This window comes from Phaethon lepturus, unplaced genomic scaffold (genome assembly GCF_000687285.1).
Source record: "Phaethon lepturus isolate BGI_N335 unplaced genomic scaffold, ASM68728v1 scaffold17, whole genome shotgun sequence".
NCBI lineage: Eukaryota > Metazoa > Chordata > Aves > Phaethontiformes > Phaethontidae > Phaethon > Phaethon lepturus.
The window spans coordinates 1,510-23,680 of NW_010550925.1; the positions used below are offsets into that span (position 1 = coordinate 1,510).

At 37.1% G+C, this 22,171-nt stretch overlaps 1 protein-coding gene across 1 annotated transcript; it reads left to right on the plus strand.

Moving 5' to 3' along the window:
• Positions 1-4,148: 4,148 nt before the first annotated feature.
• On the plus strand, positions 4,149-19,202 carry SYAP1 (synapse associated protein 1; the record flags this gene model as incomplete). Its single annotated transcript, XM_010290677.1, has 8 exons — positions 4,149-4,267; positions 6,381-6,447; positions 8,136-8,209; positions 8,557-8,696; positions 10,024-10,169; positions 15,304-15,362; positions 16,360-16,507; positions 18,050-19,202. Coding segments are annotated over 8 exons (881 nt in total), but the record flags the coding sequence as incomplete, so codon positions are not given.
• Between the last annotated feature and the right edge of the window lie 2,969 nt (positions 19,203-22,171).

A 22,171-nucleotide genomic window follows, 5' to 3' on the forward strand; every position in this document is an offset into this window, starting at 1 on the left:
AGATATAATTTGCTCTGAAAGTGAGAATTGGCTTTTGTGATCTGTGGATTCATTGTCTGTGACACTAGAGAAGATTGTGGTGGAAAGGCTTTTTTGCAAGGATTTGGACATCACTGTTCTAAACACATGGTTACTCTAGAAATATATGCATGACTAACAACCAGGGTAGCTCTGTAGAAAGACTCCCCTAGCACATAAAGAATTTTACTGATAAAGCTGAAGCCTTACATAGATTATTTTTTGCTTATTATCACATCATTACAAAGGTTAGGAGAGTTTGTCAATGTGAAATAATAATAGAAATATTGCTAGATACATATTTTTAATACAGGCATAGATTTGTAAGAGGGAGGGAAACCTTCTTGGTCATTTGAAAGTAGAAGTGTTATTTTTCCACCATTGATTGGATTTTTCTAATGCTAAGTACCATGGTTCAGAAAAATATTTGCTCTTCATGGAAATAAAAAGCCTTTTGTTACTCAGACTGGTTCCAGGAGTGGCCAAAACCATATTGGTCAATAATACCAAAATATCACTGGACAGCAAATGTTTCGGCACCTTTTATACCTAAAACAATTGCATATGAGAGAGGTTACAGGGATACGTAAAATGACCAATAAAAGCTGGTAGGGAGGAAACAATCCAGTAGGCTGCTGCCTCCTCTACTGTCATAAGCAGGACAGTATATATGTCTATAGCTAAAGTGTAGGAGATAGGCGGCTTTTTTTTTTTTTACACAATGTGAAAATCAGGGTTGGAAAACCTGATAACAGATACAAAAGACGCTAGCAAGTACTCGAAGGAAGTTTGCTTGCCACCATTCTGTGGCTTATAAATGAAAGTTACATATAAAAAACTGGCTTGCTTGAGGGCTGGCTAGACCTCTGCATTTGTCAGTATTGATTTGGTGGCATCATTAAAGAAAGAATATTTTATATGCCACAAAGAACAGTCAGCTTTCCAAAAGGTGACATGAATGTTCCAAAGTAACGCATTCTACCAGTGGCCAACAACTGTGTCTTAAAACAACTTGTCATGGTTAAAGCCCAGCTGGCAACTAAGCACCGCACAGCTGCTCACTCACTCCTCCCCACCCTGTGGACGGGGATGGGAATCAAAAAAAAAAAAAAAGTAAAGCTCATGAGTTGAGATGAAGACAGTTTAATAGGACAGCAAGGGAAGAGAAAATAGTAATAATGATGATAAAAGGATATACAAAGTAAGTGATGCACAATACAATTGCTCACTGACCAATGCCCAGCCAGCTCCTGAGCTGTGGCCACCACCCCTCCGCTAACTCCCCCCAGTTTATATACCGAGTGTGACATTGTATGGTATGGAATACACCAGTTTGGGTCAGCTGTCCTGGCTGTGCCCCCTCCCAGCTTCTTGTGCACCTCCCTGCTGGCAGAGCATGGGAAGCTGAAAAGTCCTTGACTGAGTATAAACACTACTTAGGAACAACTAAAACATCAGTGTGTTATCAACATTATTTTCATGCTAAATCAAAAACACAGCACTATACCAGCTACTAGGAAGAAAATTAACTGTATCCCAGCTGAAATCAGGACACAACTCATGAGTTTTTTGCATGGTAAGGTTATTTCTGACATTTTTAACCTATAAGGAAACTGGAATGTTTTGTGACATCTTGAGAGGGAAGATGGATTTTTGTTTGTTTAAAACAGAACTGCTGGAGTTGTTTTTTAAATCCCCTGCAAAACAGTGAGGTTGATTTTTTGGAATAACTAAAATATTCTTACCATCCCATGTGCTTTGCATTCTTACTAATGCCTCAAATATATCTTTGGTATATAGATATATTAGATCCATATAATATGTGCAGCTTAGATCCACCATCACTACTTCTAACCCCAGAATTGGAATAGAATAGTTCAGTTGGAATGGACCTACAAAGATCATCTAGTCCAACTGCCTGAGCAATTCAGGGCTGACCAAAACCTAAAAGCACATTATTAAGGGCATTGTCCAAATGCCTCTTAAACACTGACAGGCTTGGGGCATCAACCACCTCTCTAGGAAGCCTGTTCCAGTTTTTGACCATCCTCTTGGTAAAGAAATGCTTCCTGATGTCCAGTCTGAACATCACCTGCTTCAGCTTTGAACCATTCCCATGCATCCTGCGTGCCCAAAGAAGGGCAACGAAGCTGGTGAGGGGTCTGGAGCACAAGTCTTCTGAGGAGTGGCTGAGGGAACTGGGGTTGTTCAGTCTGGAGAAGAGGAGGCTGAGGGGAGACCTTATCGCTCTCTACAACTACCTGAAAGGGGGTTGTGGTGAGGTGGGTGTTGGTCTCTTCTGCCAAGTAACTAGTGATAGGACAAGAGGAAATGGCCTCAAGTTGCGCCAGGGGAGGTTTAGATTGGGTATTAGGAAAAATGTCTTTACTGAGAGAGTGGTCAAGCATTGGAACAGGCTGCCCAGGGAGGTGGTGGAGTCACCATCTCTGGAAGTATTCAAAAACCGTGTGGATGTGGTGCTTCAGGACATGGTTTAGGGGACATGGTGGCATTGGGTTAACGGTTGGACTTGATGATCTTGAAGGTCCTTTCCAACCTTAGTGATTCTGTGATCTGGTCACTGGATACCAGGGAGAAGAGATCGGCACCTTCCTCTCCACTTCTCCTCAGGAGACTATAGAGAGCAATGAGGTCGCCCCTCAACCTCTTTTTCTCCAAACTAGACAAGCCCAAAGTTCTTAGCCGCTCCACATAGGACAGTCCTTCCACCCCTTTCACCAGCTTGTTGCCCTCCTCTGGACGCATTCAAGGACTGTCACATCCTTCTTAAACGGTGGGGCCCAGAACTGCAGACTGTACTCAAGGCGAGGTTGCACCAACGCTGAATACAGCAGGATGATCCCCTCTCCTGAGCGGCTGGCGTTGCCGGGGTGCTGTGTTTGATGCGCCCCGGGATGCGGTTTGCCCCCTTGGCTGCCAGGGCACAGAGCTGACTCGTATTGAGCCTGCTGCCAGCCAGCACCCCCAGATCCCTTCCTGCAGGGCTGCTCGCCAGCCGCTCCTATCCCAGTTTATACCTGTGCTTGGCGTTATTCCATCGTAGATACAGAATCTGGCATTTGTTCTTGTTAAATTTCATGCAGCTGATGATTGCCCAGTGCTCCAATCTATGTAGATCTCTCTGCAATTATTACACGATTATATTTACTATGGCACTTACCAATGTTGTATCATTGTATGTACTCTAACTGTGATATTACATATCATAATACAACTGTTAAAACGTAATTAAGTGCTTGTGACATCATGTCATTATCTGAGAAATAAACAATATCAAAGTTGGTTTAAGACCCTTTGTCAATAAACTGATATTTAATGTTTCTGAAGGTTTGTGATACACATCTTGCTGCTTGCAAGTTTGTTCTCCTTAATTAAAATGAACAATACAAGGTAACTGTCCATGCTACGTAGTTCTTTCCTGACACCTTTCTTCACTTCAGTGCTACTAATATTAAAAAATGCTAGTTAGTCTTTGAAAATATTTGTTACTGGTGTTCTGAACATACTCAGAAGAATAAGCAAACAGGGCTACAGTGTTTCTCATGGAGCTGAAAGGAGACCAATGCAAAACAGAAAAGGGAACACATCAAGAGCAAGCTTCTAAAGACTTTTGAAGGAATCTCAAGTGTTACTTGCCTAAAATTTTTCATGCATTTACTGTCTTCATGAGACTTTATTGTGCATGTTGATTTTCTTTAAAAAATATAATTCTGTTTTAATACTGTTGCTAAAGTTACTTTATTGCTTAATGTCTCTTAATTACTTAAATGAAATTAGGAAAGACCCATTGCTTCAGAAAACTAATTGTAAAGCAGTATTTCAAGGCCTGTTAGGAATGTTTGATTTAGTAAACAAGGTTCATGTATAAAAGTTTTATTTACAGAAAGTTGTGATCAAACATACAGTTTGATCATCATCACTAAAGCATATGAACTAGAAAAGGATAAATAGGAGTTTAGGAGTTCCTTGTAGGCCAGAAGCTGGGTTAAATGAATTTGAAACAAGATTTCAAGTAGGTGTCCAAAAGTCTGAAGAGAAAGGAAAATCTAGTAAGAGAACTGGATGTAAAGAGGTCTTGCTTGAGCTCTTTTTCTTCTCATCTGTGAAAGGTTACCTCTTCAATTTTGCCACTGCTGCTACAAAAAAGATATCTGAATCCGTTGCTGAAACAGCACATACGATAAAGAAGTCTGTAGAAGAAGGAAAAATCGACAGTATCATTGATAAGGTATTTTATTTCTAGATACTTGATCTGAAAGATCTGCTTGCTCACTGTTGTTGTAATGGGTAGCAAATCCGGCATGTGAAAACTTTAAGCTGGCTTAAAGAATTAACGTCTTTCAAGAGTACATATCTCTTGTCATGACAAATGATGTGACTGAAATATTTATTCAGGGTAGGCATGCCAAAAAATGATCATTCTGCTTTACTCAGTACTGCACCTGTGTTCCATTCCTTCAGGATGTAGATACACTTGAGAAAGACCAGAAGAAAATATGAAAAATGCTAACATAGGAGGAAATTCTGGAAGAGTTAGTAGAGATAGGCAGTTGGGGGGTGTCTGCGAGATGTGTGGGTTGGGGTTTTTTCCCCAGTTTATTTAGGTAGAAAGAGGAATGCCATAGCCTGCATCTTAAATGGATCTCTGGAGCAAGATTCAGAATTAGGTCAGCTTTGTGGATCTTGTGTAAGACCGTAGAGCTATACAGGTATGGTTTCATTAAGACCTAATGAATTAATGAAACAGCTTACTATTGTCCTGTTCTTCTCCCAACCTGGACCCTGCGACTTAGCACTTGCCTTCCCTGGTCCTGGCTGCCAGCTCCAGTTGCTTAACTTCTGCCAGCAGGTGTTCTTCCAGTGCTTTAAGTCATGAACTTGCAGAAAGGGGAGAGAAAAAAACAAAGCAGCCACGAGTGCTATGTAGTGGTCTGGTTTTTAGCAGGGTCGCTTGGAAGGGGAAGGTAAAGGGAACTGGCCAAAACCGACGCAGCTGTAGTGGGACTGCATCCAGGAGTGTCAGACATGGCAGATGCAGCCAGACCCCTCCTCCTGCTCCTGTATCTCAAACATCGCTTCAGGGGAACTGAAGTGTTCCTTTTTTTGGTTTTTAAAATACAGTGAAATTCAGTTTCCTGATATAATTACTTTTCATGTTGTCTTCCAAACTAATCATCAAATGACACTTCTAAATGTCTGTTATGATTGAATTTGTCTCCAGATTTCATTGACTTTTTAGTGACAACTGTCCATATGTAATAGCAGAGTTATATTTCCTACTACAGTATGTTAGAGTCTAACATAATTTGGTACACATCAAACAGGAAAAATCAAATAAGAAGGTTACTTGGTAATTTAATACACAAATAATAATGCTCATAAGAAACTGTAGCTAAGTACCTACAGCATATTTTATGCCTAAAATACTATTTTCTTTTTTCTGTGAATGCCTTAGAGTAATATGAATTCCCTATTTTGACTAATAAGTTTACGTAGGGGAGAAACAGATAATAGCTATATCATCATAAAGCTTTTGTCTTACACCATATAAATTATTTTATTCCATAAATACCAAAAATTCATATCTTACAACCAGGAGGACCCACAATGATCTGTTTGTATAACAGGCACTACAGTAGTTCTGTCACTGATGTTAATCTTAATCTGAAATGTGGGGTTGTTGAAAGGAAAAAAAAAAATAGGAATTTATCAGGATTTAGCTTGAAGACTTGCATGCCTTTTGGCAACTTGTTAAGCCATAGACCCTGCTGCTTAAAATTTGTATTTTGTGAATCCAACATAAATCGAGAAATAATTTTATTTCAGCTGAGCAGACATTCTGAAAATAATACTTAACAATTTTACACATCCAATTTATTGCAGTGGATATATTTCATAGGGAACTCTTGAAACTTATTGTAAGGCCAAGGGTATCTTTAAGTGGTTAATGCTTTAAAAACATGTTTAAATAGGTCTAGACAGTTAGTTTATGTTGTCTGTATTTGATATGGTAAGGTGGTAAGTGTATATGCATAGTATGCTGATGTTCAAATTATCAGCTAGGATTTTCCTCTTTTGTTTTTGTCCCCTGAACCTGATAAAACTATAAATATAATTTTGAAAGCGTACATAATAGTTTAAACTTTTAAAGTCAAAATCAAATGTTTCAGTAAAGGGGAATGTATGCTTCACAATGAAATACTTTTAATTAACTTATAAAAAGGGCCACCAGGGGTATAAGAATATGATACTGCAGTGTATTTGAAAGCACTTTCAGTGTGAACATGAAAGAAGAGGAGTAACTTTTTTTTTTAATTGTGGTTCCCTAATTTTTACTTTAGACAATTATTGGAGATTTTCAGAAGGAACAGAAAAAATTTGTCCAAGAGCAGCAAACAAAAAAATCAGGTAATGTATACTTTTTTTTGATAATGCATAACATTAAATGAGCTAAAACTTGCTGAAAGTTAGATAATTGAGCTATATCTAAACCTAATCTATCAAAACTCTGTTTAATGAAACACATGGCAGATCTTAACATATTATTGTGGAGTAGGAAGATGACATTTTTAAGTGAGGTTAGTGTTACGTTTTCCAGTTGGGTTATATTTGCTTTTTTAACTAAATTCAGCTTTATGAAATTAACTCAAAGATCACTGAACTAGCAAAGCTGATCTCTTACTGTTGTTTTGAGTCTTAAGCCTGTGTGTTTACTGAAAACAGGCATGCTGATTACCTTTCTTTTGAGCTTTAGCAATCATGTCACGTTTTCATAATGAAATGAAAAACATGGGTTAGGGTTTGCACTACAGTATTTAATTAGTTTCGCTGTAGGAGTTGCTCTGCTTACATTAAAGGCATAATTGCTCTTTTTCTATCCCATACGTCATTTGCTTTATAATTATCCATGATCTAAATCCTTTGAGTTATCCACCCAGGTACTATTGACATCAGTGGATCTATTTGAGACTTTAAAATAAGCACATTTTTTTTCTACGTTGTGTTTTATCATTGGCTTTTGTCTCTTTTATTGTGTTACCTGAATGCAGTAATTTCTGACAGTTTGAATAATTAGTAGCTCTTGTTAATCTTGAAAATGAACAGGTTTTAAATGGATTGTGATAAAATTTTTCATACTGCTTGTAGTTCGTATGTTAGTCTGGTTTCTTCTTGCAAGACTGCTTATGTGATTGCGTTGTCTGTGTTTCTATCTTTTTGTCTCTGTTAGTAAACTTTCACATATGTTAAAACATTTCTACAAGTTTCATGAAAATAGGTAGCTAGACTGACAAAAGGAGTAACAGATGGCTTAACTGAAAGAAGCATTAGCATCAGAGGTGAATCCATGCGGGTGAAAGATCTTGCTGATGTCAGGTGCAAAGGCACATGAGCATTCTTAGTATTAAGTGCACAAGAATTACTTGTTAACTGTTACAGATGCATCATAATGTCTCTGTAGGCTGAATTTGCATTCACAGTGAAGGGATGAATAGATTTCTATACATCTACAATAGTTTATTTTCCTCTATGTACAGCCTGTGGACTATTTTGGAAGTATCTCTGTAAATATATGAAGCAGCTGAACTCAAGTATGCTTATTCAGTGTATAATGTTGTAATTTATAACAAATAACTTATTTTTCTCCTTTGTTAAAGAATTAGTGTCTTCTGGGTGTTAGAAAATTAATACAATAGTAAATTATTTTGAAAACTTAATTTAGACAAAGTTTACATGTTTAAAGTGAATCTAGAAATTTCTATTTGCAGGCAGCTTAACCAGTTATAAAGCACTACTTCAGCAACTACAGTAAGAGGCACCAAGTTCTGACTGAACAGAATGCAAAGAAATCCCCACAGTTTTAGTTCTACAATATCCGAAATCAGGAACTATTTATTTTAGAGTGTTTTTGTCTCTGATTAACAAAGATCCATTCCTAGAGTTTCTCTCTTATGCCATAAGCTTAGTTTAGGAAAAGGGAACAATGAATTGGCTTACTGATGTAAGTCTGCTTATTTTTATGACGTTATATGTTACTTTATGTAAGGTACTTTTAAAAAGTAATACACATGCAATTATTTTCCTCCTTTCAATAACAGAAGCAGCAGTGCCTCCCTGGGTAGACAGCAATGAAGAAGAGACAATTCAACAACAAATACTGGCCTTATCAGCAGTAAGTATTTCATTTCCTGTAAGATTTGAAATTTTTCTCTTGGAGAGGTTAAAACTTACTTTTTTTTTAAAGTAAGTTTGGCTGGCATTATTAAATTATGTATTTTCGATACACTTCTTTTAATGTGTCTGTCACTGCACTGATCATGTGCAAGAGTAAATAGTTTTTTCAGTATCAACTTGGGCCAAAGTAGGTCCCCAGTGTAATTTTTGGTTTTTATAAAGGCTTTACAGCTTTGTGGAATGACAGAATTATGTGGGAAGTGGGATTGCTTTGCTGGTCTTGTGTGTGAAATATGATATCCTTTTTCTAATATCAGTTAATGACCATAAATATGTTCTTCAAAGGATAAACGAAATTTTCTGCGGGATCCTCCAGCAGGTGTGCAGTTTAATTTTGACTTTGATCAAATGTACCCTGTTGCAATGGTGATGTTACAAGAAGATGAACTTCTCAATAGGATGAGGTTTGATCTCGTTCCCAAACAGTAAGTAATTTCTGCTGGTAACTATGTTTGGCCATACTTTTAATGTGTCTATAAATATTCATAAATTACTCCTTTTTCTTTTCCTTCAATTCTTTCTTTATGTACTTCCTCTGTATGTATTTTAAATCTGCTAATTTCAAATGCATGGAATATTGCATGTGCATTGCAGTTTAGCAATTAGAGGAAAGAACAGAAGTAGATCTGTTAGAAATTCAGAGCTGGTAAGGACCTGTTGACTTAAGTATGAACGAGGCCTTAAATTTTTCCATGTCCAGTGTGCTAAATGAATTGAAAATCTTTTTCCCAAACAAAGGTAAATGCAGCAACAAAAATGTTCAGGTCTATTGGTGTAACTGACACCCCAAAAGGGTTTTTAGAGGTAGTCAGAGGCCCCATGGAGAAATAGTAAAAGAATGCATCACAAAACAGCAGCAATGCAAGCAAGAAAAACTGGTTTTGAATACGCAATGGCAAAAGCTCTGTGTTATGACTGCCTTCCTTCTAGTGCACCTAATTAAAAGGTCCATAAGGTCTTTGTCCCAGCAGTTACGGCCTGTTCCAGCATCCTACCCCATTGCTTAATAGGGTTTTTCTGTTCTAGTCTCAGTAGTCATTGATTGCCTGAACAGGCAGGAAGGTAACTTCACTCTCTTCTTTCTTTCTTTCTTGACCTACACACATTCGTACCCATGGGCCCTGCCATTTGTGGCTTCTTTTCTCTCTGGGTTAAAGTTGGGTCTTTTCTTGCTTGCTGGAGAATTATCAGAGGGAAATGGTACCAAAGAAATGGGGTAGTCTCCCGCTTATCAGAGCTGGTCATTTCCAAGATGGCAGTTTCTAGGTACTGAAAGTCCTGCAGACATGCCAAAATAGTTCTTCTGCAAACTAGGAATGGCTTCTGCCTAAAGATCAAAGATGTTGCAGTTCCACCTGACGTCTAGGGAAGATGTAGATGAATATAACTTGACAATAATAGAATGTTGGTTTTGGTAAGTGAACAGGGTTATTTGGCTTGTTGGGTTTGTTTACAAAATTTGGCAAGAGACATGGAACAGCATAATACTGTTACAAATGATGTATTGCTGCATTCTGTTAAGCTTTTTCTAAAGAAATAACATTATTATTATATTATACGTTCAAGTCCACTGTAACTGTCTTGTAAGAGATCAAGAACTTCTACAATGATGGATATTTTTAAACTAGTTTTTGCTTACAAGGCAGCTATGTCTACTCCTTCCCTCTGCGTATTTAATTTTATTTCATTGCTAGATGGTAAAAAGAACCATATTTCCAAATGTAGTAATCAAAATCTGTTTGTTCTCTCTAGCATAAAGGAGGAGGTGTTCTGGAGAAATTATTTCTACAGGGTGTCCCTAATTAAACAATCTGCACAACTCACCGCACTTGCAGCTCAACAGCAAGCAGCAGGAAAAGAAGAGAACAAAGGCAGAGAAGAGGATAGTCAACTGAAAGGTATAGAAAGGATTTGTTTTAACACAGCTCATTAAGTTAGTGTCATGTATACTGACTGTATACATCAGGTGACATTGAATTTTTATCCTGGATTTACTATGAAGTCAGAGCTTCTCTTGTCATACTTGGTCTGTTTGTCCAGATGGGGGAAGATGGGGCTACTAGTGCTTTTAAGCCATTTTCCAATTTCAGCCAACTTTGTCAGAAGAGTGGAAATCTCAAGAGATGAAATGTTGTACTTGGCTTATAATAGCTCAAGACCACTAGTGGTCTCTGGTGTGCTTTTTTGACTTTTCAGAAAAGAAGTAGGGGGTACCTTTGGTTCACCTGGTAAGACAAGAGATACTAGCCAACCCAGCCAGCTGGCATATGGTTTGCTCTTGGCTTTTGCTTAGGCCTCCAGCCAAACAAAATTAGTGATATGGAGGTAGAATTACTCTGGTAATGCTGGAGGCAGAGACGCATGCAGGATGTGGAAAGGCACACAGTATATTATAGAAATGGAGGAAGATGGGGACCAGGAGGCTACCTGGGATTCAACCTTGAGATGAAAAAGCCACTTCAACATAAGCATCTTCAGTTACACTGATCAGTTTATACAGATTGTCCTTACTGACCCTCTTATGAACCACGGGGCATCTTTATCTGCATGCAAACAAATTCTGCAAGTGGGAATACATGCAGCATAAAGACTGTAAAGCAGTTACTGGCTAAGACACAAAAGATAACTAGTAGCTCCTTAAAATCTTAGCTTAAGCTCACCACCCCGGTAAGACACCTGAAGAATCTTGGCAGGCTGAGTAGGCATTAGGCAGAAGGAGAAAGCCCTCGCTGCAAGTTGGAACAGATTATCATATCCCCAACATGAGTAAATTGGTGTCATCCATGAAATCCATGAATGCTGATGTCCTGTTGACACTGCTGGCCTGACTGACAACCAACTGATCACTGCCATGTTGACTTCTTTTTCCGTATTGGTATTTTCCCTCTTGGGTATTTGCGCTGCTAGTGATCCCATCTTTCTAATCCTACCTCAGTTTCTAATTTCACCTTTCTTATAATTTTACAGACTTTATCACAGCTCTTCTGCATGACTTAGTAATTTTCTGCACAGCCTGAGCTAGGGTTAGTCAGCTGGGCCTTTGCTCCTTGGACACAGGCAGATGAACCTTGGGGTGAAGGGGAGGTTACAAGAGGAATTGCAGAACCAGGCTTGCATGTGGCATAGAAGATACCTTTTCAAAAAGGACTGTAGTAGTTTTCTCAAGGTTTGTTTTTTTTTTTTTTGTGCATGTGTGCCTTTGCTGTCAGTTTGTTTCATTCTGTTTCTTATAGGTTCTGTTCAGAGTGCACATGTGTTCACATAGGCAAGGTCCCCATCTAGAATGAACAAAGTAGTTTTCTCTGAGTTAAAATTCAAGCAATGCTGACAGGACAGGTCACTCCAGAATCTACTTCAGACCAAGAGGCACCAATTCTGGCTTCTTTTATCCAGGACGGTTGTCTGCTGTCTCAATGGACTATGTACAGTCAAACATTGTAGCATGTTCCCATGTTGAACAGCATGCTGTCAATCAGAAACACCGCTCATGCTATTTAAGGCTTTGTAAGCTTAAAAAAAAACAAACCACAGCCTCACTTGAGCATATTACATGGAGGACAAATCTGTGCAAAGTGACCACAGGCCATGTGCCCTCCAGAGGATGCTAGCTTTTGAGGAGAGTATTACCAGCACACACCAGTGGGCTGTGGGGACCAAGGTTCTATCCCTGGGAAGATTGACTAAGACAGTATAGAAATAGCCCAACATGACTTACGTGTTTACTATTAATGTAATGTAGTTCTTTTGCTCAGTAGAGTTCAGAAGACTGCTTTAAGCAAAGGAGCACAGAACTTGTGTTTGGGTTTTTTCCTGTACCTTTAATTTAAAATACCTGCAGGTTAAAAAATGAAGTTTAGGATTACATGATAGTGAATCTTCCTATTGTTTTCGTAGTTTTGTAAGCATGTTCTTTTCTCTCCATAAAAACAGAAGAGCAATAGAGGAAATGTGATTATATGGAGAAACAACTGATCGGTTTTGTAGAAGCTGAGACTTAATTTTTTTTCCTTGTGTAAAAGAATTACTCTTACATGGCCTACACTAACTCCTTCATCATAACAGAAAGCCTTTGTCTTTACCTTTCAGTGCAGACTGTATTTAGGCTCATTTCCTACTTACTTGTTCATGTCATATCACTTCTACGCTCCCACCGTATTCAGCTCCCATTTTTGTCATTTTCTATGAGCAAATTCTCTTTACTGTTACCTGTGCAGGTGCCATCAACTCAGGAAATCACTGGGATTTTGTAAACCTTTGCACCTAATTGGCATCTAAATGCATTTATTTAATTTTCTTTCTTTCTTGGATTTCTTTATTGTTGTGATTTTTTTTTAATCTTTTTTGGATTTTTGTTCCTCTGGGTTTTTTATTACACCAACTGATAGGATTATATTATAGACTATTAAGAGTAGTGACTGTCTTCTCTGGTTTCTGTAGTGCCTCACGATAACTCTGAGTATTGAATTCTTTCATTTGCTGCTGCGTTTAGTCCTTTGTATAGAGAAAGCAGTTGCGTTTGGAAAGATTAGAAATATAAATTCTGCCAAAAGATATTTTCTTCACTGTTTTTTATATGCATATTCTCTGTGAAGTCTGTTTACTATCAGTATGCTTCCCCTTTCCACTGAACTTTTCATTCGATTTCTGTTTCTGCATATCATTGCTTCAGAAAACCAATTTCAGAAAAAAAGAAAGCTGATGCTGTTGTGGCTGATTGGCTAGTCAAATAGAAGTTACTCTATCATTAATTACAGTGCTGAAGGTTTCCTTTATGCAAACTAAATATGTAGTTAAATGGGCTGTCTTAAACTGTAAGTTCCTAGGACACCATAACTTCCTTTTGTTTTTTTTAACAGTATCATACTCATGTTTGGCAAACTATGGCTGTTTTAACTGAAGTGTCTCAACTCTGCAGGAGAGGTGGCAACTGACCCTATTGAACAACAAAACTGTTATCTTTGAGTCATCCAAACCCTAGGAAATTGCCAGTCAAAGAGAAAGTTGCTGGATAATACCCAAAGAGTTACTCTAGTAAAATTTCAGTCACAATGGTGACTGAAAACAAAACATATCTTCATTTAAAAAAAAAAAAATAAAGGGGGGGGGGGGGGGAGGGGGGAAGCACTGTATTTTGGCCTGTTGCAGATCTCATACAATTCAGAAGACCAGTATAAGATAGGCAAATAAATTTGCTGTCCTAATGACTGTACTGGCAAAGAAACATTGACCAGACTGTAGTAAATACATGTTTTGTTTGATTGAAAATTGGATAGATTTGGGAAGTTCTGAATCATCTGTGTTATTTTTTATTTAAATAACCTTTTTGAAGGTTGGATTGCCAACCTTCCCATTCCCTCCTTAGTTGGAGGCTAAAACTGGAAGTAATTGCCTGTTGGTAACTTTATAACATTCAGAGTTTCTTCTTAAAGCTGACTGATGTCTATAAAATATAATTAATTGCCTTCCATTTTTATCTCAGTGTCTCCTCCTTACCTGCTGTTTTCACAAAGTTAAATTAGCATGGTTGATGTGAAAGGAAAAAAGAAGGGACAAATGGAAGACATTCCACATTCTAGTGTAGAGACTACATAAGATCTGTAACAAAATGCCAAGTTGTCGTCCTTCTCTGGATATTAGTAACTATTTACTTGGGAATGAAGTTACCTCAGGGGCAGAGAGCACATCAGCAGTGGAAGAGATGACGCCAGGCCAGTAGATCCAGAACAGTGCTAATGGTATGTTAGTCACATCAGACTGGTGCATGGCCCAGTGCAGAGCTGCTGTGCTGCTTCAGCGTGAGAGCAGCAGATGGAGCCTGAGGCACCTCTCTTGCACGGCGCTTTGGGCACTCGGTGCCAAACAGTGAAGAGTTAGTGCCATGTTCTACAGCCTCCCCGAGCCAGGAGAGCTGGAGCCCCTTTGGCTGTAGTGTTGTGTGCAGTAACAGATCCTCTGAAGACTGGGAAGGGGAAGGAAGAGAGAGAATGGGACAGAGCAGTGGGCATTTAGTAGGTGAGCTGTATAAGCAGTGACAGCTACCAATTAGGGAATTATTTTAATTAGAGCTGATCTTAATTTTAAAAATTAAACCTGAAAAAATTCCCCCGTCAGAAATTGCTGAGTAAGCAGGAAGGGTCCACCTGGGCACAGCTGCAGTAAGCAGAGCAGCAAGCTCAGAGCTGCTTTGCATGTTTAAACAAATAGAACTGCTAAGCAAGCACTCCATCACTACCACAACCTGCCCAGTATGTTAATTGTTCTTGCAGCCACCTGGCTTTTTACTGTGACTCCTCTACCCTGCGAGTTCCATGAGGAAGAAAGCTGGAGTGTTCCTTTACCTGCCAAGAAGAAAGATCTGTCCTTGCTTGTAAACAATCACTGTCTTCCTAGAACCATGCTGTTAAATACAGAATGTACAGTGGGTTTTTGTAGCAAATTGGGAACAGCTTCTAGGGTTTATCTTTTTCAGTGACTTCCTTTGCCTGTGTGAAAGAAGATAAGGCTGTGGAGCACTTAGGCTCATGTCCATTTAGGGGTGTGTGTACAGATGTAGTCTGGTATACCTAAGAGTAACTAGTGCCTGTGTCAGTAGTAGTACTAGGGAGTTTGTGAACTTCTGTGAGAGGCAGTAACTGCATTTCATGACTAAGTTTACACCTTTGTAACTTTAAAGAGCTTGTGACATGTGGTACAATTTGTAAGTGTTTATGGAAGACCTTCTTTCAGATTCCCAACTGTTCCTATTTACCTGGTTCTTTGGACCATTTTGATGAGCAGAGGAGTTCCTGTGATTTAACTGTTGAGTTGTAATGAAGAAATGGTTTGCTAAATGTGCCTTACTTAAGAATAGAAGATTGCTTCTCTTCTGTTTTGTTGTTGCAAATGCTTCACCTGTGGCTGAGTTTAGCCTTTAACCATCAGGATTCCTTAAAACTTAAAATGCAGTATTTCCTTGTACATTTAACAGCTCTGCAGAATAAATTAGATCTTTATATATTTAAATGTAATCTACCTTTTTTTCCCTCTTGATAGAAACAGTACGGCCAAAAACACCGCCTGTTACAATAAAGCCTCAAATAAAATCTCAAGAGGTAAAAATACTGTTATATTTTATCTGGTATTTAGTATGTGAAGCTCTAACTTAATAGGTAATTACGCATCCTTTTGAGTAAGTTGTGCTATGAAACCATAATAGTATCTGACAGTCCTAACCTGCTGCTGTTCTGCAGTGGTATTAATTTTTAGTGCATACACTTTAAACACAGTTTTAGTAGAAGAAAAAGTAGTTTATCTGAAGAATACTTTCAGTAGTATCCTGCACATTATAATAAAACATGTTTTTGTTCTGAAGAGTGACATTTCCAAAATGTTTGGAGTAGGAGGTTTGCACTGTATTTAGACACAAGGCATACCTTCATAAAAATATATTCGTGTGCTGTTTTGTGTCCAACTCTTCAGTAGTTGTCAGGCTTAAGTATGGGAAATCTAAATGACACATTGCAATAGCAATATTATTTTATTGCAATGGCAAGAAGAGTTTTGCTTGATACTGCAAAAACCTTTAACTTAGACATGTAATGACCCTTGTTCATTTCTAGATTGTAAAATCAGTGCCAGAGAACACTCTTGGCAGAAGCAGAGCTGTGCATTCACTTGCCAGTAATATGCAGTGGACTAAATTAAGCCAGAAAGGTTTCCAAAGAACAGTCCTCTCAATCTTATTTGTATGTAGAAAACTGTTACTCAATTGTGGTCAAAATTTTAATATTAGTCTTAGATACTGTTCTAAACTACTTACGAGTTTATTACTGTTTCTGAAGATTACAAAAACCAAATTAAAATTTTTAAGAGAACACAAAAAGGAGCCTAGGATGAAAAGGAGATCATTTTCAGTATAGCTATTTGTCTGTAAAAAATACTCTTAAAGAAAAATAGCCCATAAAGAAAAATAGTTGTCAGAGTAATGGATTTGGTTTGTTTCTTTGCTGACTCTACCTAGAAGGCAGTCAGTCACATGGGGGGAAGTATGTATTGGTGACATTTTTTTCCCCTTTTTGGATAAGCTTATACAAAACTATTTTACTGCAGGATGAGGAAGAGATTTCCACAAGTCCAGGTGTATCAGAATTTGTGAGTGATGCTTTTGATGCCTGTAATCTGAATCAGGAAGACCTAAGAAAAGAAATGGAACAACTGGTGCTAGACAAAAACAGAGAAGAGACTTCAGTAGTAGAAGGTAAAGCTATTATCACCTTCTGTGTCTTAAATACAGAAATTCTAAGATATGTTGATTTAAAAAAAAAAAAGATTGTAATTCAATTTAGGAAAGTAGATTTGTGACTGTTTTTCAAAGTGTATGAAACAACCTGCAATGAAATACTGCAGAAATTAATGATAATTCTTACCACAGTCGAACCACATCTCATACAGAACGTTAGTTCTGAGGAGTTTAAATCCAAAGAACCTAATAATTTAGGTCGTTCTTTAATGAAAGTGATAGTGGAGTATTTTTTTCTGTCTACCTCCTCCATCCCCTGCCTTCTCTTTCATAGGTCCTTATGTCTATGATTTTTCCTTTCTTTAATTGATATCCTTGTTGGCAGTCAGGCTTTCTTCTTATGACACCAGCTAAAAAGGCAGTATTTGCACCAGACTGTGAGCTTCCAGATGCCTCAGCTGTAAAAGGTTTACATGCACTTGTAACAGTTAAAATTTAACAAATAGCTTTGAGAATTATGAGAAGAAATAAAGTGGGGCTTATACTTAAAATAATTCAGAAGAACTAATATCAGTGTAAAAAGCATAAAAATAATCTGTGATGATGTGACTCTGGCCATACACAATGAATTATTTACTATGAAGACACTTGTATATGTAGATGCTTATCATAATACAATTTTCAGAATTCATCTTACAATGTATTTTGGATGTTACTGAATCCTTGTTTTCTGAAATTGTTATTTTTTCCAGTACATAGCCAAGCTTGAGGGGTTCTTAACAGTCGTATGAGTTCCTTGCATGTAGCTTTTTGATGGAAGTGTTTCAATAAGTCATTAATGTGTAATTTGTTCAGAGAAATCTCAGCTGGCCTTACTGACTTGGACTATGGAATTACGTACCTTCATATCTAGGCTGAAGTACTAACCAACATGTAACACATCAAACACCCATCTCCTCCCCCATACTCTTGCATATGATAGGTAGAGCTAATTAAAACAGAGATTAAGACAGAAATGCCTTCTGACTCATTTTTTGCCCTGAAGTATGAAATATGATACCTTTAACCCTGATTAAATGAGCTTGCTTAGCTACAGATGTCAGTGAGGCGAATACCTGCTTCTATTTTTAAATTATCCACAGTATTTGATCTTGATTTTTTTTTTTTTTTGCTTAAGAGTATATTAAACAAACTTAGGAACTTCATTCATTTTTTTCCAGAGATTTAGAAGCACAAAGGGCGATCCAGTTGATAGCAGACTGAAAGATTGTAGGAAATGAGCTTGCAAAGGGACATTTGTTACAACTAAGCTGCATATTTGCTTTTTGTATCTTTATTATAGTATGCCCATAGGAATATAGACCTGTATATTAATTAATTCCTATCTGTGGTCAATAAGATGAAATTTGTCATCTTGACGTTTCTTTGCTTTTAAGAATTGTCCACAAAGTTATAAGGGGGAATATAAGAGAGATTCAGTGCAAATTCATCTAATTTTATATAAATAAGCAACATTCTGAATTATCAATTTAATTCCTACACATCATTTATCTCTTGTAGAAGAAACTGCTGATTGGGAAAAGGAATTACAACAAGAGCTTCAAGAGTATGAGGTGGTGACGGAATCAGAAAAGCGTGATGAAAACTGGGATAAAGAAATAGAAGAAATGCTGCAAGAAGAAAATTAAGCATTTTCTCAAAATCACTATAACCCTAAGGTTTTTCTGAGGACTGACATAGATTTCTGCTTTCATATTTTGCTTACAAAAAATCTTCAAAAGACATAAAAGAATCTAAAATTGTTGTAATTCCATATGGGGATACAACCAGTATTTCTGTTCTTTATATGAGCAGTTTCTGAACATCTACATTCTTCAAAAGAAAAAAAAGGAGGAGACAGATACCGCAGATTATATGTCATAATTAAAAGTGATAACATTATTACATAAAGCAACAGTTTAGTTTGAGGCATTTTTAAGTGGACAAGAAACTGCAAAGAGATTTCTAAATCTAAGAATCTCAGTTTGTTTGTCTACAGCCTTCTGTTTGGGATGTAAAAATGGATGTTGTAAGTAACTTAGTCCTTGGAAATAACTCTGTCATCACATTTGCACTCTGACCCCTGTATAATCTGTAAATGTGTACTATTTTTAAGGTACTTGTAGCTAATAGGTTTCATGTGTATTTAACTTCCTTAATGTATGTAGCCAAAGGATTTATTGAAAACCCTATCTTAGGATAATTTGTTAAAAAAATACTCATTCAGACTCCAAAAGTAGTACTGAATAATTGTTGATCAGATATGATTAACTGGCAAACATTTAAGCATTTAAATAAGAACAGTTATTAACTGTTTAAATTAAACTGTTGTTTTTGTTAAATGATCATATTAAGATATTGCCTTTCCGTGCAATGAGAAATGGTTTAATGCATTTTTTTTCTTCAGAAGACTTATGTTTCCATTTCATTTTGCTGTCTGAGTGAGAGCAAATTAAATGTTTCTCTTCATTTAAAGTGCTGAAACATTTATGTAAAAACTTTGGCTGGCTTGGACATCTTTATTAAATACTGTAGATATGTATAAAATTGGCTCATCTATTTGGAGGGAGGGCAAAGTGAGGGGCAAACATTTCAGACTTACACAAATTTCAAAAATATACTTTGTCACATTGCTTAAGACGTGGAATTTAAATAAAAAATAGTTTTCTTTAAAAGATTGTTTTAGTCATCTTAGGCATCTTGTTTCCTGTAGTTTTACCATTAAGTCAGTGTTTTTATATAAATGAAAATTTGATGTTCTATTTGTCATCTATTTCATAACCTTCTGTGACAAAACATTCTTGAAATTCCAAATATGAAGGAAAATGGGTAAAATGAAGTAGGTAGGAGCCATTAAGCACAATTGAATTATAGGCGTGTTACATACAGTAAGCTCTATCTTAATGACATAATTCTGCTGAAAACTTTTGTAAAGAGACTGAAAAGATTATAGCTGTAATTATTCAGTCAATATTCATCCCGTGGGAGTTGAAGAGAACTAAGTAGCTTTAACTGCTGTTAACTGTAAGAAAGGACTATTTAAAATTTTCTCTATTAAGCAACTTGGACAGAAAGCCATCCTATATTTCTCATCATGGAAAATTAATTGTTTTAAACCTGCATACATTTGAATTCTCAAATTAGTTTCTTTATTGCCATACACTTCCTCAACTACAAATCATCTTTAGCACAATTTGTATTTTTATAGTGTTTTTCACTTTTAGTTAACATGCAAGATAAATTGTGGTAAATAAAAGGTGCTTTTGGAGCGTTTTATATCTAGGATTAATTAAAGGCCACAAAAGTTAAATCTGTTACACTCATAAAACTCAGACTATTCAAAACTTAATGTTTAATCTTGACAAATATAGCTACTCACAGATTTAAGCTGGAGACGTTAGGATCTGTCTACTGTACAGTTTGATGCAACACCTTCTCAATAGACAGGCAGTTCTATTCTGATAGCGGCAAATCTTCCCTGGATGACTCTGAGCTCAAAATCACTGCTCCAAATGTCCACCTTCTTAAAAACCAGCATAATTATTCCTACTGTTTTCAGATATATGACAGGCTTATTTGCATGGGGTTTGAACTTCAATATTCATCTTTCTCTTCATGTAAGCATAGCCTATGTAATTGTTGTAGATACGAAACTCCATCTTTCATAAAAGATGGTTCCTACATATAAAACCTTATTTCTAAGTCTCGTGAAAAGCAAGTATGTCTAAAAAAAAAAAACCCCACTATTTAAATTTGCATTTAAAAAGGCAATAATGTAGCAAGGCTTAATCTGACTGAGCTCTGATATTTAAAGTCTCTTATCAAAAATCATGTTAATATTTTCAAATCTGCATATCTGGTTTTAACCTGGAAACCTGAAATAAGTAAGTTTTTGTAATCCTGCAGAGTTTTCAGGACGGGCCCATGCCTTTCATTCAGGTTAGTGCTACAAGTCTCCCATGGTTTTTACTGTGCATGGTAACGGGGAAAGGATCAGAATTCCACTTGTCATGCCAGGTTAACATAGGTAGACCTCTTCAGGTTCACGGTGATTTTTTGTAGGCCTTTGTAGTCCCAATGTGTCTTAATAATATTCTTCATAAGCAAGTATGCTGGCATTTTCTTAACAACATCATTCCAAGCACTAGGATGGTGCAAAGGCTAAAATCCAGCAAAACAACAACAGTACGAAATCAAGGATAAAACCAAAAGAAACTAAGAATGGATCTAAATAATACCAACCTGTGGAGACAATGTAACAGAAAATGCAGTTGTCTAAAACACTGAGGAAAAGCAAACAAATAGAAAGATTGTTAACAAGTTTTCTTAGAAGCAACTAAACTTGCAGATTTTGAAACTAAACGTTGAGAAACAGGGAAAAGATTGCCCAGGATCGGTTTCAGTTAGCTTACAAAAGTGATACAGCTTTCTTCTGAGGTAACAACATCTCCAGTTATTCTGTGCACTGACGCATCCTGTTCAAATCTTAGTTTACTAGTCTGGTTGCCATTAGTTAATATGTGTATGGAATATTTTGATTCAGTAATTTGTTTGGAGGAGGAACAAGAGGAAAGATTGCAACAACCTGGAATAAAAGAAGTCTAGTAAAATGTTCCTCTACATTTTTATTCAATCATTTACAGCTGTTTTCTACAAAAAAAGTTAACCAAAGCTTTCAATTTCCTGAATTGTCTTAGTAAACTTTGAATTTCTTTAGTTTGTCACTTCAGTTGGGTCATAACACTATTTCTTTTCCCTCCACGCTGTTTGGTGATCTTTGTGTGTGTTTGGTGGGCTTATGTATGTAGTACTGAAGCCCAGGTTGTCAATTTTAACCTCATGCATTTAAAGAATAACCCTATGTACAGGAGCGTATCACCTGGCCGTGAGATGCATCCTTGAACTCTTGGCTGTTCACATATTATTGACTTTTACTTTGCAATAGCTGTTACATAAAAGGGAACGAAGCGTGTCTGGTTACTGACCGCGGCACTGCCAAGCAACCGCAGCCGCATCGGGGCCTCGGTCCATGTGCTGCATCCAGAGCCTGGTTGTACGATTACGGTGTCGAGGACCGCGCTGATAATGGTCTGGGTCTCGATTCAGCAGCAGTTTAGAAGTAAGATGTATTGTCTGGCCTGATGCTGTATGTCTCAGTAAGTGCTGGCTGATACCTCTGTAACAACAACAGTACAGTAGTAGCCTAGCCTTAAATAATGTTATCCATTAGTAGATTTTTGTTCCAAACTATTCATTTTCAATGCTTTTCCCTTTTAAACATTAGGGGTTTGGGGTGGGTTTTTTTTAGATCAGCGTTCCAATTTTTTTAAATGAAATGGCCGGGAACAGTGAATGAATTTCTTGCTATCTTTTCTTTGTATTACATTGACATAAATTATTTCAGAAAACAGCAATTCCTACGAAACATCAGAAGATGTGCATGGCTTCACTTTCTTCTCAGTATAGCCCAATATTGGCTCTACATATATACATATGACAACTGTGCATATATAGAAATGCAAAGCCACATGTATTAGTGTGTCTAAATATATTCAAAAAATCATAATGTACTTTTCAGCCATTACTTTTAACTAGATACCATTGTGAGAGGGGGAGCAACCAAAATAATTTATCATTAGTTTG